Here is a 16,331-nt window from a genome sequence, read left to right as displayed (position 1 = left end):
AACCTTAAGGCCGAAGCACCGCTTTAACTGTTCCTCGCTGCGACGATGAATTGTTGTTCAGATCCACACTTATTAGCCGGGCTGGAACTGGGCGTCGTTGCGACAAAGATTGTACCGGGCATGGTAAGCAACTTGCACGTCTTGAATCAAAATGCGACCGAGCTGCCGGACTTACTCCGTTCGTTGAGTAACGAATTGAGCGTCGTTGTCCTGTTCGTCTTCGTGGCCGACATCACACTCGTCGACGGAATCATTCGGGTTCGACATCAAGGTAGTCATCAAGGTTATAGTCGTTGAAGTTATCGTCCGGGTCGTCCTTGAATCGCCCTCGAAGTCGTTGTCAAGGTTGCCGTTAAAGTCGTGCTCGGGATCGTCGTCGATGATGTCGTTCGAGTCGTCGCCTGTGTCATCGTCAGTGTCGTAGTCAGTCTTGTCGTCAAGGTCGAAGACAGTCTGTCGTCGAGGCCACAGTAGGGTTGGTGGTTGTCGTCGTAGCCGCGGTTGGTCTGTGGAGTCGTCCATTCCATCGTCAGCGTCGTCGTCGAAGGGGCCATCGTGTTATCGTCGAGGTCGTAGCCAGTAGCATTGTCCAGTTCATAGTCCGGGTCATTTTCGAGGCCGTAGTTGAGGTCCTCGTTGATGTCACATCCTTGAACGTTTTTGAAGCCGTCGCCTTTACAGCCATCGTGATCGTCTTCGGAACTATCGTGGGCATAGATTGCGTTACCCCGCACCTTTACCAAACTGTCACGAATGACAATAGATGAGGAGACGAATGACTGAAGGAAACTAGGCGTTTGATGGGGCGAACTTCTACCTAAAACAAAATAAAACAACGCTAGCGTCGCAGGCGTCGATGTCGGTGAAATAGCAGGATGGAGCGTAGGGTCGAGTCTGACTGCGGCTCGCCACGCGGAGCGCGTTATGTACACGCGTGGGCATCTGGAACGATTGGCCTAAAAGGTTCGGCACGCAGAACCTTTGGACCTCGAGCAAGCAACAGGGTTCTCAAATTTGCCTGAACGTGACATCTATAGAAACAAAACAAAATTGACTGCATCTCCACGTGGTGAATGATGTTGATTGGGGCGAAGCTCTGGTGGTGCTTGTCTGCGTAGACGCTGAGCCGCAGCATGCCGAGCCTTTCGTTCGTTTTCATCCATGTCACAAAAAGAATGTATGGTATGGAACGTGGTTATAAACGGATTTGAGCATTTGACCGCAGCGCACTCTCGTCTATAAACGTTGAGCTGATGCATGCAAAGTTTAACGCGATTATATACGCACTTGACTGCAGCGCCCTCTCCTGTATAGACGTTGAGCGGCTACATGCCACGTTTCATCCACGACATCCCCAGCTCTTGAGTTACTACGACATCTCGGAGCCCCTACTCGTCCCGTAGTCTAGAAATCCATTGGGGTCTCCCCGCACAAGTTTGAATCCTGTCGACTGCGCAAACATTTTTTTTTCTTTTTTTCATTTTTTTTTTTTTTTTGCCCTGCACGAGCACGTGAGCACGTGAGCTCACGAGCACGAGCGCCAGCAAGATCGATGTGAGCACGGATGCCGGACGGACAAGGCTAGACCCTAAGGAGCTTCGCCCCTAAAAAACAGTGGCTTAGCTCGGCCAGGATATACGTAGCGTAAGCTTAGGTTCAGCTGGTTATTCTTAGCTTTCCTGGTTGTCTAGAGTTAGCTTGATTACCATGCTTACTGCTGTTTCAATGACACACACACGGTATACGCATTATGTGACTACTTCGGGATCCGATCAGTTAAGCTGCGCGCTGTGCTGTTATGTGTCAAGCAACCTAGCAACCAAGCTGCCGCCCAGAACAACCGGACAGCGCGAGCCATGATCTCGAGCACGGCTGTCACAGCTCTGCGCAGCACGGCTCTCCAGGAGCCACGCGAAATTGCTTAACCTCGGCCAGCGTAGCTTACGCTATAAAAAGGTATATCCGCGATCAGGCATCGAACCTGGCGCCTACGCGCGGAAGTCAACCACGATAACCGTTCCACCACGGGCGCCCTCGCTCGGAGGCGCGCGTGGCAATAATTTGATAAAATAAGAAAGAGCCTTTATGTGTACTCCCCGGTAGATTGCTTTTCCCTAAGCTATTTTTTTAATACGACTGTCCCCTTCTATTGGTGGCACCACGTTTATATTTTAATCGAGTCTATGGCTTGAGCCACCAGTCGCTGACTACTTTAGTGAGCTTTGGCTTTGCGTATACCAGTGAACGCAAGCACTCTGTGTTAGCGTTAGCGTTAGCGTGCGCGTAACCCAAACTTCGATCTGATATTGGCGCATGGCGACGACGCGCGTGCGCAGCGTGGAGCACGCAACGCTAACGTAAACGCACGGCGCTTGCGTTCGCTCCTCTACGCATTACGAAGACTCTCTTTTAACGCGGCACCGGTAGCGTTTTAGTTGCTTGGCGTCACGAGGCATTTCTTCCCAGATTCCACCATATTTTGTCTGGTGTCGTGGTTCAAAGCAATACACCAAAGGCTCAAAAATGTCGCAATATTTTCAAAATGTGGGGACAAATTTTGCCATCTGAGATCTAGCTGAGCAAATGTATATCACAAAATGCTGCACTTCTTTCAGGAACTTGTGGCTGACCCGTCTCGGGATTGGACTCGCCGGTCTCGCCGTAGCTGGCCAGTTCCTTCCTGTCATCGCAAGGGTCGTTCGCTCAGCAACGTACGTATATAAGTCGCATAAAGTCGTACACATTTTACTTCACTTACTTTCCACTTAAAATGTCAAGGATCGTTCACACAGTTGCGACCTCTTAGGACCGGGGAGGCTAAAAACCGGTCTTTAAGCCTTCCCTGACGACTTACAACCGGCTCCGCAACAGCGCAGCCGGTCGCAAGCCGTCACGGGAGGCTTGAAAACCGGTCACGTGGAAGTGGGTCGTCGAACTACGAAAAATCAAAATAACCCGTAAAAAACGGGTAATATTTATGTATAAAAACCAAGCTTCCAAGAAAAGATTGCCGCATATGAGTCCCCTCTGCGTGTCCAGAGTTACTATCCATGAGTGTGAGTTTAGTTTCCCCGTTGTGACTTTTAGGTGACTTATCGTACCTATGAGTATTCTTCGTTCGATGCCGTTAAAACGACCCTTAAGCGATCGACAACTATAGAGACTGGTAACCAAAGGAACGCACGGCGTGACGAGTTCGGAGTGTCTTATTATCGTTCCGAAGCAAATGAAAATACGACAGTAGCCGATAAGAACGCTGAAGTCGAATCACGAGGATGAGGAAAAGAATCGTGAGCATAATGAGCCACGGCCTGCGGCTCTCAAGGCTGACAGTGACTGCATGGGCCGAGAAACTGACCAAGAGGAGGAGACGAGGGCGGGCGTCAGAACGCCGAGCTCTGGTTGAAGGGATTAGTGGGTAGACCTAAAGCTAGCTGCCTCTGTGTCCACCGCACTCGTCGAAGGCGTTAGAACTTAGAACGCGAGAGCCAAACGCCGGACGCCGGTCTAGGACGCTGACCCACCTACTCCGCTAGAAACACTACGGTAGTCATTATTGTGTACGCCGAAACCGTTACCGTAGTAGAAAAGGCGTTCGCAAAAGCAACTACAATAAAAAAAAATTCGGTACCCTAAAATTATTATCCTCAACGCCGAAGTCACACCCAATTCTCCGTAAAGAGCGGCCGACGACTGAGACAAGTAACGTACTGCCCGTCGCCGAGTTTTCTTCTTAGGGAAATGGGAGATGAAATGATTGAAAAACACGTTTATTTGGCCTACTTTAGTAATATTAAAAGCCGTAAAGTTGTTTTGCATTTAGCGGAAACAGGAACAAACAACGTTTTCCAGCCAGGGAACTTTTTTTTTTTCTTTTTTCTAATGATTGTTTGCACAATTTTGAGGGTTTTGACTGCTTGCCATAATATTGAGCCCGGCATTATAGTAAAACTTCCCGAGCGGGGCGAAGCGAAAGGTAACCGGGCAGAGCGCGGCCTGTTGTAAGCTTAGGTCATTCGAGGTTCTGGCCCAGGACGGGCGCCCCGACCCACGGGCGCCTCAGAGATGCAACCCACGGTTGTGAGAACCCCCAATCAATACTACAGCAACAAGCGATGTGAAGCCACCTAAATGTTGCGGGAAAGTGCGCTTCACGAAGCAAGTTTCCACGAAACGTCAGTGCTGACGAAACGGGTGCATAGCAAACGTGTTTTCATAAAACAATAGGAACACCCGTCGCCCAAACCACGGCCGCTCGATGGCAAAAATTTTATTGGCTGTTTCTCGCCTTTGAACTGTTTGGACCACTACGCTGCAGGCCGCCCGTAATTGCACCACAACGATGGTGCCATGAAGTCCGTCTCCGACTCGTGTGTGTTAGTGTCCCATCTCGGCAATAAAACAAAAGTGGTCAGGAAGGGGCAACAAATGATGTCAAGGAAGTAGGAGTGTCATGCTTTTGCATGTCGCGGTTCTCGAGATTGGTCGTAAAAATGCTGGCGAAAAACACAGGCGAACGCGAGCGTCGCTGTCATCGTGCACGGCGTCCAAACTTGTGGTCGCTGAAGCTTCCGTGGACTGTAACACTAGAGAGCGACCTGCAGTGTGACAGTAGTGGTCATTGCGTGCTCACGGTAGTGGTTATTGCGTACACTCTCAAGAAAAAAGGGTGTAAAAGGGTGTACCGTTACACTCGTTGTCCCATATAATACACCCCAAAACTTCATTTCGACCGCACAGCGCCCTATAGTCGAACAGACGGCCCCAAATTTTACGAGGGGCTTGATAACGGTGCGATGTAACGTATTCAATAGCTAAAGTACGTATCAAAGACCACATAAAGAAAACACCGAGCTTTTACGGTAGGGTCAAGAAAACCCCGATTATTCTTTTGTATTCAGTAAAACGTACACTAGCTATTTTAATAAGTTGTACGACACGGCTATCAAGGCCCTAGTAAAATGTTGTGCCGTCTGTTTGACTGTAGGGCGCTCTAAGTACGTCGAATTGAAGTTTTGGGGTGTATCATATGGAACAAAGGGTGTAACGACACACCATTTTACACCCTTTTTTCTTGAGAGTGTACGCCAAAACAACCATCGTGGTGATTTCGGCGTACGCAAGAACCACTGTCGTAGTGATAGCAATTTCGGCGTACTACACCGGCGTTTCGCGTTCCAACGCGTTGGAGAAGTGCCGTGGTGACAGAGGCTGCATTTGCCTCCACTGCACTCGTCGACGCGTTCGCATTGGAGACAAAGGTCTCCAATACGAACGTTTTGCGTCTACCGACTAATAATTCCAATCAGTGCTCGCAGCGTTCTGCCGTCCCCGCGCGCTCTCATCTCATCCTCTGCCACAGTTTCTCGGCGCACAGGTTCATTTCACATTGCACCTCAATAAAGTGCTATTAAGGCATAAAATGCTTTTTAACCCAATCCCAGTATTTCGTCTGTCCGTCCGTGCATTTTTCACTAAATTTAGGGGGAAACTAAATTGATGTTTAGGTCAGTGACCTGACGTCACGTGATCCTACGCCAATTAACTTTCCCCACCAAAGTCGGCGGGGAAATTGATGTCACGTAACCTGACGTCACGTGATCCCCGCTAAATTTAGGGGGAAAAAAGGACGCAGCGTGACCTGTGCATAAAGCTAATGTGATGTACGCTAGAGGTTCATATGGCGCTAGTGTGCTGTTGCAAATTGAAGCAGACAGCAACCAGTCGGAAATTGACTTTCGGTAATGTACTGGGTGATTTAAGAAGCGGCCAGGCTCTTTAAATAGACCGCAAAATTCGGTTTTTTAACCTATCGCGTTCCGGTTTTGTACAGCGTTGGCCACAGGTGGTGCATTTTTTCTATGAAATTCGCAAAGAGCGAGCTTACCTGAGAAAAAGGCAGAAAAAGAAAAAGGCTTCACTCCCATGGGAAACGCAGCGAAGCCACCGGTCTACAAACCATTGGACGCCCTATGGTTTGAAGACCGGTGGCTTCGCTGCGTTCGCTTTTCGTGTTATCTTCCATTGTGAGATCCATGGAATACCAGGGCTCGTAGCCTGCTCAGCCCTCGCAGAAAACGAGTGAAAAAAGCGAACGTCAAGCAGCCTGCGACGCGGGATGATCGATGTGCTTCGAGGCTTATTTCCGTTGAGATAATCTCCGAAAAGCTTTCCCGACAATGTTACCGGTCTACGCGAAAAATAACTAATAGGGTCGAGTCCGGGGTATGGGAATAGAATCAGTCTTGGTGGGTAACTTACTTTTAAAAAAGAATTCGTTACAGTTACAGTTACTTTCAAAAAAAGTAGCGAAGTTGCCGTTACAGTTACCGCAACAAAAGAGTAACTCGTTACAGTTACAGTTACTTTCAAAAGAAACGACGTTACTTTTCGGTTACTTTTCGATAACACAAAAAAAATGAGGAAAAACTAGTGTGAAAGAAAAAAAAATATAGACACGAATCAGTCAGGCTTTCACCATAGCGGGAAATTCGAACTTTATAGTTTAGCTGAAAATTAGCCAATATTATAAAAAGAATAAAGTCCAAAATTCACCTGGATATGTTTTCTCAGATTTGAACACGAAGACTTGTTGTCGGAGTATTCCTTGTTGCAAAGTTTGCATACTGAGGTCAAATTGTTAGCAACCCAGTTCACCACAACCAAATATACTGTCTGTACGCCGTTCATGCTAGTTCTTTGTTCTCACTGATATCCCTATCCTTGGTGGCACTGGCACATTTTCTGCTTGCTCGTTGACGGTTGCGCTGGGTTCATGGAGCCCTTGGAAATAGTTCAGTACGTACACGGCAAATCAGGAACAAACCCCACGCAAACAACAGTAAATCTTGCCTCCACTGTTGACACCACGCCGGAGTAGGGGCGCAAATCGAAATACGAAACTTACGAAGTGCCCTCCGCGTGTATTGTTGTTTCACGTTTGATTCACACGATTAACAAGCGTGCGCAGAAAAAAAAATAACGCAACAGAGATAGTGCTTCAAGATACTAAGATGCAAGTGTTCAGTCACAAAGTACAAGCAGGCGCGTAAAGATAACTACATTCTTATTTTCTTATTTTTTTCCATCAATTCTAAACGTGGCTATATTCGGGTCGTGACTCGCAAGAAAGAACGTATTCCCAAGTTTGTGCAAGGCCAACTGACGCTCGAAATGTCGGAACAGACAATCTGGAAAGTGCAAAGAATAGCTAGATTATACTCGTGCAATGATATATTATTCATAAAGAACTGAAAAGTAACGACAAAAGTAACGTCGTTACTTTCATCGTTACCTCAGAAAAAGTAATTCTTATAAAGTAACTCGTTACAGTTACAAGTTACCGAAAAAGTAACGAAATGACAGTAACGCGTTACTACCCAAGACTGGACAGAATAGACCCAATACATGCCTTGCACCTACGTCACATCATGACGTCGAACACCGGTTCTACCATGCTGGTGGTTGACTCGACGGCCCTTCGCAGCGAGAGCAATGGTAAACTGCGCCGCGCTCGGCTGTAGCAATTACCCCGTATCCCGACGATCGTCCGATCGTTTCGTCGGCATGCCCCGCGAGGCAGAGTAGACGTCAAGTTAGAGAAACTACGAGCGGCGGGAAAAAGATGCGGCCGCGGGTTATCGAGTTTGCGGGACGCAATTCATAGCGGCGAACGACGGGACTTTTCTACCGTTGTTTACGTTCGCGCACGCCTTTGCATCGGCTTTTGCTCGTTCGTGGTGTATATAGCCTTTGACCTTCGTTGCATAACGCCGTTTTCACGCTTCGAGCGCACCTTCAGGGCTCCCGGCCGAATCCGGGCGAGTGTCGCGCCGCGAGCCTGGCCCGACGGCGATCGGCGGCCCCCATGTGCAAGCTCGCCGAGCCGCCGGGTCATCGGTTTGTGCCGTCCGCGATATGATAACCTTTGCAAGGAGCGAAAGTATGCAGGAGAGCCGGTTAGGAAACGTAATAATATAAACCCTGAGACAATGCGAGTTTCTTGTCCGTCATTTGATTTATCCCTGTTTTAGGGTTAAGACTATGACGGTAACATTGCGTCGTTTACCAGTATTTCGCAAAATCGTAACAATTTTTCTACAAGCGACTCCTAGAGTCGCTTGTCAGATTATGAAGCGCGCAATTAAGCTTTTTTTCTTTTTTTTGGCGACAAGGCATATCCCTTTGCGTCAAAACTTCGCCGGCGGCATTTCGAAACTTTCTGCTCGTAGCGCAATCGCACCAATGCCGAAAAATTTCGCACGTACTGGATAAACGTCATCATCGTAAGCTCAGCACGTTTTCCTAAGTTCACGGTACTTTTGTTGAAAATATATTGCATGTTAACGCATGTCCGGGCCGTTAGCAGCATCCTACGCCTTGGTAAGCGCATCCGCGCGGTGTGAAATCAACCACCAGTACGGTGCGGGGCCCCGTCCTTCCCTAGATGTTCCCTAGGGAGATGTCACTTGCAAGGCATGTATAGACACTTTCGTTCATTTGCTTTGGTGTTGTGCAAAAAACCAGCTCTCTTCAAACGTGCCCCAAAACAAGCCGGATTCCGTCCGATCTTCATGAAGTGACTGTCATCGACACTGTAAACTGGATATGCTGTGTTATTTGAAACTTTTCTCGAATCCTGTTTGGATAACGCGGCACCGTGGGGTACGTAAAATATGTTGTTCGATTGATGAGACTCGTTGAATTTCATGTTGTGAACGAGGAATACCTATGCATTTCGGCTATCCTGTGTGGTAAAATATTTTCGACAGTTAAGACCCTTGTAGATTAACACGGCTGAGTGTATGGCTTCGTAAAAAAATCATCATAAAATGAAACAAAGATTGCAGTTGCATTTGTTCTGTCTCGCACAGACTCACCAAAATAGCTTTCATTTGTTTGTTTTTGTTCGATGTTTTTTTCATAAAAGCAACAAAAAATTCTATTCGCCATAAAACACAAAAGAAAAAATAAAACGCGGCAATTTAGACCCCACCAGTGTCCGGAATTTCGCCTATGCAGGCTGCTACAGCCCACTGACGAGGAAACCCACAGACCAGCGCAGTCGGGCAACACTGATCTGCACTCTCAAAATCAGGGACGCGCGCTGTAAATCTTTTCGTTTGAGACTGCCGCTGGAAGGGAATTAATAAAGGAATTAATAAAAAGACACCCCTTTCATAGGCCACATACTCTATTCTTTACGTTTTGTATGTTTTTAACCTCTCGCAAAGATGCACGAACGTGTCATTTTTATATATGTCACAGGACTTGCATATTGGCAATATATAAGCATCACCGGCCGGAATGCTGGCGAAACGTGAAAAAAACTCTAAATTCCTTTCGATTGCTATTTTGCTTAGAATCGTCGCTCGTTCTTACATACCTGCTATGGACCGGAGGTTTAGTCCTGAAATATAGCTAAATTTAACATCGTTCACTGGTAAATAAAAATAATGTCGCTAAAGTAATTACACTTCTGAAATGTTAATAAAAGTTCATACTATCCAGTGCGACCAAAATAACAAAAGTTACTATGTTATTTTCCGGCGAAGAGACAAAATGCATGCGCGTTTTTTCATAGAAATGCAACAGGGAGCACAGCAAAAGTTTGCTGTCAACTTCAATTTGCCTCCCGGAAGTCGCAAACACTAGCGCCAGTTGAACCTCTTGCTGATATTATAATACCTCTATGAAGCTGACGACACATGATCCACGCACCAATTCACTTCCCCCGCTAAATTTAGCGGGAAATCGATGTCGCATGAGCTGACGTCACGTGACCTATACACCAACTCAGTTTCCCGGCTAAATTTGGCGGGAAAATTCACGTAACGTATTGACGTCACCTGACTTCTACACCGACGTTTGGACTTAGGGTAAAGCGAAGCATAAAACCATGCAAAAAATTGAAGTGTACTTTTTTTCTTTCAGGTCATCGGAAGAAAAAGTAACGAGTAACGAAACTACGTTATCTGTTACTACAAATAAGTAACGTAACTACGTTACTCGTTATTGTTTTGAATAAGTAACGAGTACCTTACTGCGTTACAGAAAAAAGTAACGCGTTACCGGTAGCGCCGCTACTTGTAACGTGTTACCATGCGACACATCAATCCGATTTCCCCACTAAATCTAGCCGAAAAATTGATGTGACGTGACCTATGCACCCAGTTTCGCCTTCAATGCACCGGGCAAATTGATAAAAGTAAAGGTTCTCCACTCCCCGAAACCACGCTTTAATACCTTTTAAACAACTTTAAACGAACGCATCTTTATTAAATACTGCATTTCATGCATCATAGAACTTTACTGCCCACAGAACGTATCTCGCTCTACGCGATCACCGAACCCACAAGCAAAAACTGACGTCTAGCTCTTTCTCCTGGTTGTGTCCATTCCTCAAATTGGCATCCTCATCTTACACCCTTCCAGGTGGCCTGACAAATCGTACGACCTACGGATCATCAGCCTTGCCGTCTGCGCCGTGCTCGTGATGGTCCACTGTGGGTACGTTTCGTAAACACTGTAGAGAAAAAAAGGTGGAGGGGAACTGAGAAGTAGCTCTTGAACTCGAAAGACTCGTCCACGCAATGCGGAGGGCAAGTTCGTCTGCTCCTTGCGCAGGGGGTAGCGGTGACGTCAGAACGCCGAGCCCTGATTGGCTGATCGAGCCCTCTATCTGAGCGTCGTCTGCTTCTTTGCAACGTCGTCTGCTCGCAACGTCGTCTGCGTCTGTCTTACGTTTCCTGCGACTTTCGGGAGTGCAGAGGCCAGATTCACGAAACGATCTTACGCCAAAAATGTGCGTAAGACAAAACTTAAGAACAAATTCGTGTTCACGAAACGAAATTTTCGTAAGTTTTGCGCAGGTTACGGCGAAATCCTACGACAGCTCCGAAGCTGTTACGCACTTCTTACGATCAAGTCAGCATGGCCGACAGCGTCGCGGTCGCAACGACCCACGGACGTTTATTTTTCTACGTGAGCTTCTCACGCGTCCTGACTTCAAGCAGCAAAAAAAAAGTAAAAATTATTTGAAACAGAGCACGACGAACACGAACGCTGGATCCACAGACACCGGGAAAAAGCTCCAACGGCGACGATTTCACCGAACGAGCTGGGCAGTTAGGCCTAGCAGGCACTCCGCGACTCGGCGACCGTCTGCCCACGACCGGCAGACGTGCTGAATGGAATATGCCCGCGCGACCCTTGTGAACCCTTCCCGTGTTATACTTTGATCGCTGACCTCAATTTTAGATTAAGAGGTCGATTTCTTCCTCTTGTTATCTCCTTGTTTCCCGAGGGAACGGTGACTCTCGCCGGTAAAAAAGCGGCGAATCTCCGACAGACGCAGGAAAGGTAAAGCAGCCATCGTTTTGACTAGCAGACGTAAAGCAGACGACGTTAACTGCGCCAACCCGCCGGCGCCGTTAAAAGAGTGAGGGGTCTCGCCGCACACGAATGGAGGTAAAAAGTATTTGGGAGGGAACTTGCGGACACTAAGCAAACAAACCTCGGCGCCCCGGGACACCTCGCCAGTGAGTCCTTTGACCTCCCTCCTTGATGCGCGTCTGCTAGTTGTTAGACGAAAACAACGTACCGCTCGAGTTATTTCGTCTGCCCTCCCTTAAAGGCCAAGTCGAGTTCGCTCCGAAAGTCGCAGGAAACACACGCAGACGATGTTGCGAGCAGACGACGTTGCAAAGGAGCAGACGACGCTCGATAGGGGGTCGCGATCAGCCAATCAGGACTCGGCATTCTGACGTCACCGCTACTTCCTTTCTCATGCGCAGAAGACGAAAATGAGCCCACTTGCGAGGCGTATTGCGTCGACTGAGTTGCGCTGAGTTGCGTCGTGCAGTGCAGCGACTCCCTATTGGCTCGTCGGAAAGGCCGATTCACACTCGCGTTGAGTCCGACCAAGCGCGAGGGTTGCTATGGAAACAACTGCGTCGGCTCCGACGCAGCTATTTCCGACAGCTGTTCCCATCGCAACCTTTGCACTCGGTCGGACTCAACGCGAGTGCGTAAAATAGGCCTTTAGGGACGCTATGGCAACAGCATGACGCAAGCAGTCCTAACCCAGTAAAACGCAATTCTGTGTAAACGAGCCTTTACTGTAACTAATTGTTCCTTTAATATTAAAAATGTAACTGTAACAAGTCTACTCTTCAGCCGTGACTGTAACTCTATATGATCGGTTCGCCCGTGCATCGCATCGCTAAAACGCTAAATGAACAGTAGGAACAGCGCTGACGCAGCTCTGCCTCAAATCCATGGGCGTAACTTAGCACATATGCAGCGCTGCATCACCGTTGTAATTGTTATACGTTGCTGTGTGTAGGTCGAAGTCAAACCTTTTCACCGGCTATGACGGTACACCCAACTTTATTACCGAGGGATAAGCTAAAATCCTTGTTCCCGCTTTAGCCAGCGCCTACAATTTGTCGTTGCGGTGTATACGGTGTTTCCTTCTCGGTAGAAGAGCCTGTGGTCGTCTCAATAGTCAATTCTGGCAACCCTGTGAAGTCAACAACTTTCGCCCAATGTCACTTTTCGTGCGGTTTCTCCAAGGTTCTTGAACTGGTCATGTATATGAACGTCTGAAATTTTATTGTCACCAAAACATATCACCCCTGCAGAATAGCTTCCTGAAAGGTAGATCAGTCGAAATAAATAAGAGTTACTTCCTCGGACATACCCGCCCTTTCTTCGGTAGAAAGCCGTGGTCACGTATATTAACTTCGATATCCGCCTCGTAAAATGTACTTCCGGGGTCACTGGTCTTATCTCGTGCCAGCCGTAGCTTTCGTCGACTGCGCCCCCCGGCTGCAGAAGCGAGCTAGGGCAGAACAGGCGTCTGCCATCCCTGCGCCGCCGTTGTGACAACGCTAGAATCGCGGCTATCCGCAGTATAAAAACTGAGTCACACACTTGTCATGGCTTTGAATACGACCGACTGCGTCACATCCGGTTTATAGCCCCCCCCCCCCCCCCCCCCGGGTCGTAAGCAGTTGCAAGTGCTTTGGACCGGAGCACTTGCAACTGTTTACGGACTTTAAGTATCTTGTGACTGCTTAAAAGCTGGTTCACACTAACTAACTAACTGGATCCTTAGTTCACAAAGCCCCGTTTTTTTACGTTACGCTACGTTACGAAAGCTTACGTCTGCTTACGTCGAGAGTCACCTGTGCTGCATACTAGACGTGTCTACCAGTTCAAGGAGATAACCTGGCACGTGACATTCGAAAAAAAAAATGTTTCTGTGACTAATACGTAACGTAAGGAAACCCAAAAAAGCTATGCTGTGTGACCCAGCCTTTAGGCCGGTTCACGCACCTGCGACCGCTTACGACCGGGGGGGCTTAAAAACGGTTTTAAGGCTCCTGTGGCTGATTATCACCTTCTGCCCGGCTGTGAGTAGTCACGTGAGGCTTAAAACCGGCTTTAAGCCTCTCCGGTCGTAAGCAGCCGCAAGTGTGTCAATTAGCATAAATCCCGGAAATCGAAAAAGTAAAAACACAATAAGCACACCAGCTGGACACTCCAAATAGTCCCACTGATTAAGTTAAGGCTGGCTCACATTGTAGCGATCGAGTACGACCGACTCCGTCATAATCGATTTTTAACCGGCAGTGCTGCTGCGCGCGGCTCGTCGTAAACAGCCAAGAAGCGGCTTAAAACCGGTGGTGTCGGAGTCGGTCGCTAAAATGTGAACCAGCCTTTACGCTTAGAGTATCGACACTCCATGTCCTGATTATCTTGTGGGCGCAGACATTTTGGCGCGTATTAGTGCAGGGCGGTCTCAATTGGCAATCATTACAATTCGAAAATGCCACTTTTGAACTTTAAATGAGGTGATTTGAAGCTCAAACGGCGTCATTTTTTCTTTTTTTTTTTCTGCCATGGATTATTTGGACCTTTCTGGTGGGCAGAAAACCGTTTCCCGCCATTTCAGATAAAAGTTCAAATACCTGGCAACAGTGATTTTAAGCACCAATATGGCTTAAATGTAGTTACTTTAAACTTTTACCTACTTATCGTATCTACTCTCTGAGCGAAATGTCTCTGCTGGAGCACGCCTGCACATGCCCGGCAGGGACGCTGAAAGCACGGAGCTCGTGCGCTCTTGCAGCTCCTGTTACGCTCGCACTTAAATTTTTTTTTTTTTTTATTCCAGCGGCTTGGTACTATCGCTGGTTTCTGGGTACGTGACTGACAATCAAGGGTCGAAGGCGACCAGCACCGTCATGCTCACCATCCAAGCGTCATGGGTAACGCGTTCTCAGAATTTTTGTAGCTGACGTATTTCTGTGCTCACGCTGAAACTGCGATTTCAGACTCTCGTTCGGTTCCTGGTGTGGATCACCGAGATGACGCTGGGGAGGGACACCTTCTTATCCTGAACATGACGCAGTACCTCCCAGACCGTCTGTGGGCGCTGCCTATAACACCTCTGAATTCAAGATACTGTCCTGGCAACATAACCCATCAAATCTCCGGAAGTTGTTTTCTCCAAGCGGCTTTCTACTTCCTTTCATCCGCTGTCGTGTGGCTTTGAACTGTGCTATGTATTTTGTCGTCGGAAATCAACACTTTACATTGAAATGCATTTTCTTGCACCGCACACACCGAGTGTGTCCGTGAAAAGGGATAGGGGTTTTTCGCAAAGATAAATGAACCCCCCCCCCCCCCCCCCGAAGTAACAGTAGAACGCTAAAATGTCACGAGAGGGTATCCCCAGCAGTGAAGGCAGGATGGGAAAGTTTCAGTTCAATGCGTTACTTAAACCTGAAGTTGGAAGTGAATTCTGAAATTTTCTGAGTCAAGGGGCAGCGTCTCTTGTAGATAGCAGCTATGATAGCTGTCGTACGCCTCGTATCTTGGTATCGCGACTCACAGAAAGCGCAAATTGTATGTTCCATACAGCGTAAATAAGACGTTAAAAAAGAAATAAGTTGTAATGTTAAAAAAATTAACAAGTTTTCTTTTTTTTAAGGGGCGAGGAGGGGGGGGGGGGGGCCTTGCGCTGTAAAGTACATACGCCTTTCAGAGACGAATAATTTTAAAGACCAAAAAAAAGTAGGGGAGGAAATAGGAGAATGAGATAATCACGACTGTCTTTCCTTGGCCCACAAGTTTTTATTGGCAGAGAAGAGGTCGCATGAGCAAAATTATCCAAAGGATCTACGCTGAAGCGGCCTTGCAAAGCTCCAAGCTTTGTGCGTGGAACAATTTTTTTTTTTTTTTCGCTTAGCGTTTGCGAAATTTGCCGAAGTCTGCCCAGCTAGATGTTTGTTCAACATTTGAATGGAGTATTTTAGACGCCTGTCGCAAAGTTCCGGCAAGCAGACGATCGACGTGAGGGACGCTTTGTAGCTGCGGCTGAGACCGGCAAGGGCGCGGCGCGACAGTGGAGCAAATGTATACCCTATGCAGAACCGACAACCCTATGTCTATCTGCGACTGATGTAATCAGTTAGCTGCAACGTCAAGTATAGCCAGCCTTCGCCTGCCACCGACGGAAAGCAGCGGTGATCTTTCACGTAAAATACCCAGAATTTATTTCAATTTTTAATTTTGCGGAGGAATTGAGCTGAAACTTTCGCCATCTGATTTTAGTGCAAGGGGCTATGCTTCCGGTTAGGTTTCGGTGTTCTGCGATGCCCTGTTCATTTATGCGCTGCAAAACACCCCTGAACGTTGTATTGAACCGACCTCGTATATTGCATGTTCATAACAGCGTGTCTTCACATTAGAGTTATTATTCTGGTTTTAGAAACCTAGCTTGAGCGGTGGTTACACTGTTAAAGTACTAATACGCTTCTACAAAAAATGGGCTATTGATATGCTGTTCGACGTTTTGTGTCTTCTGTGTTATTTATAGCAGAGTAATTATAACAAGAATATCATTTGCAGCAATAGACCACCGTCCTGACAAATTTAAGGTACGATTTTGTCAATTACCGTAGCGCACAACGAAGCACATTACAACGCACCTTTTATTTGCTCATCCGTGGGCGCCTCTGACCTGGTACGTATACGATGAAACCGATGTCCTATGCTTTTAGACAAAGCAAAATAAGAATGAGTTATTGTTTGTTTGATTCCGTTATCTGTGATATGGAACAGTATTGTTGCACGTTGATATGGCATTGTAGCGCTGCGTGTGGTCTTGTGATGAGATACGGTAATCAGCACCTCTCGTGGCGTCCTCTCTCCCTCCTTGTGGTCTCGGTGCTATAGTCGTTCCAAAGTTCTGCTGGGTTCTGAAGCAACTTGTCGTTTCGATCTACTAACATTTTTAGTGAAAGTTTTAATGTTTTTGT

The 16,331-nt window shown here is 47.4% G+C and overlaps 1 protein-coding gene across 1 annotated transcript in view; it reads left to right on the top strand.

The window, feature by feature from the left end:
- Positions 1–14,518, top strand: part of LOC8028410 (MFS-type transporter SLC18B1) — a 40,706-nt gene extending 26,188 nt beyond the window's left edge. The window contains exons 10-13 of the mRNA XM_029981566.4: positions 2,616–2,711; positions 10,435–10,509; positions 14,183–14,276; positions 14,343–14,518. Coding sequence (XP_029837426.2) covers positions 2,616–2,711; positions 10,435–10,509; positions 14,183–14,276; positions 14,343–14,408 — 331 coding nt within the window. The 3' untranslated portion in view covers positions 14,409–14,518. The remainder of the gene's footprint in view (positions 1–2,615; positions 2,712–10,434; positions 10,510–14,182; positions 14,277–14,342) is intronic.
- Positions 14,519–16,331: the final 1,813 nt, after the last annotated feature.

The sequence above is a fragment of the Ixodes scapularis genome, unplaced genomic scaffold, assembly GCF_016920785.2.
Source record: "Ixodes scapularis isolate PalLabHiFi unplaced genomic scaffold, ASM1692078v2 PGA_scaffold2__306_contigs__length_199485367, whole genome shotgun sequence".
NCBI classification, from domain to species: Eukaryota; Metazoa; Arthropoda; class Arachnida; order Ixodida; family Ixodidae; genus Ixodes; species Ixodes scapularis.
Note: the sequence above shows the minus strand (reverse complement) of the source record. Positions and strands in the feature narration are given on the sequence as shown.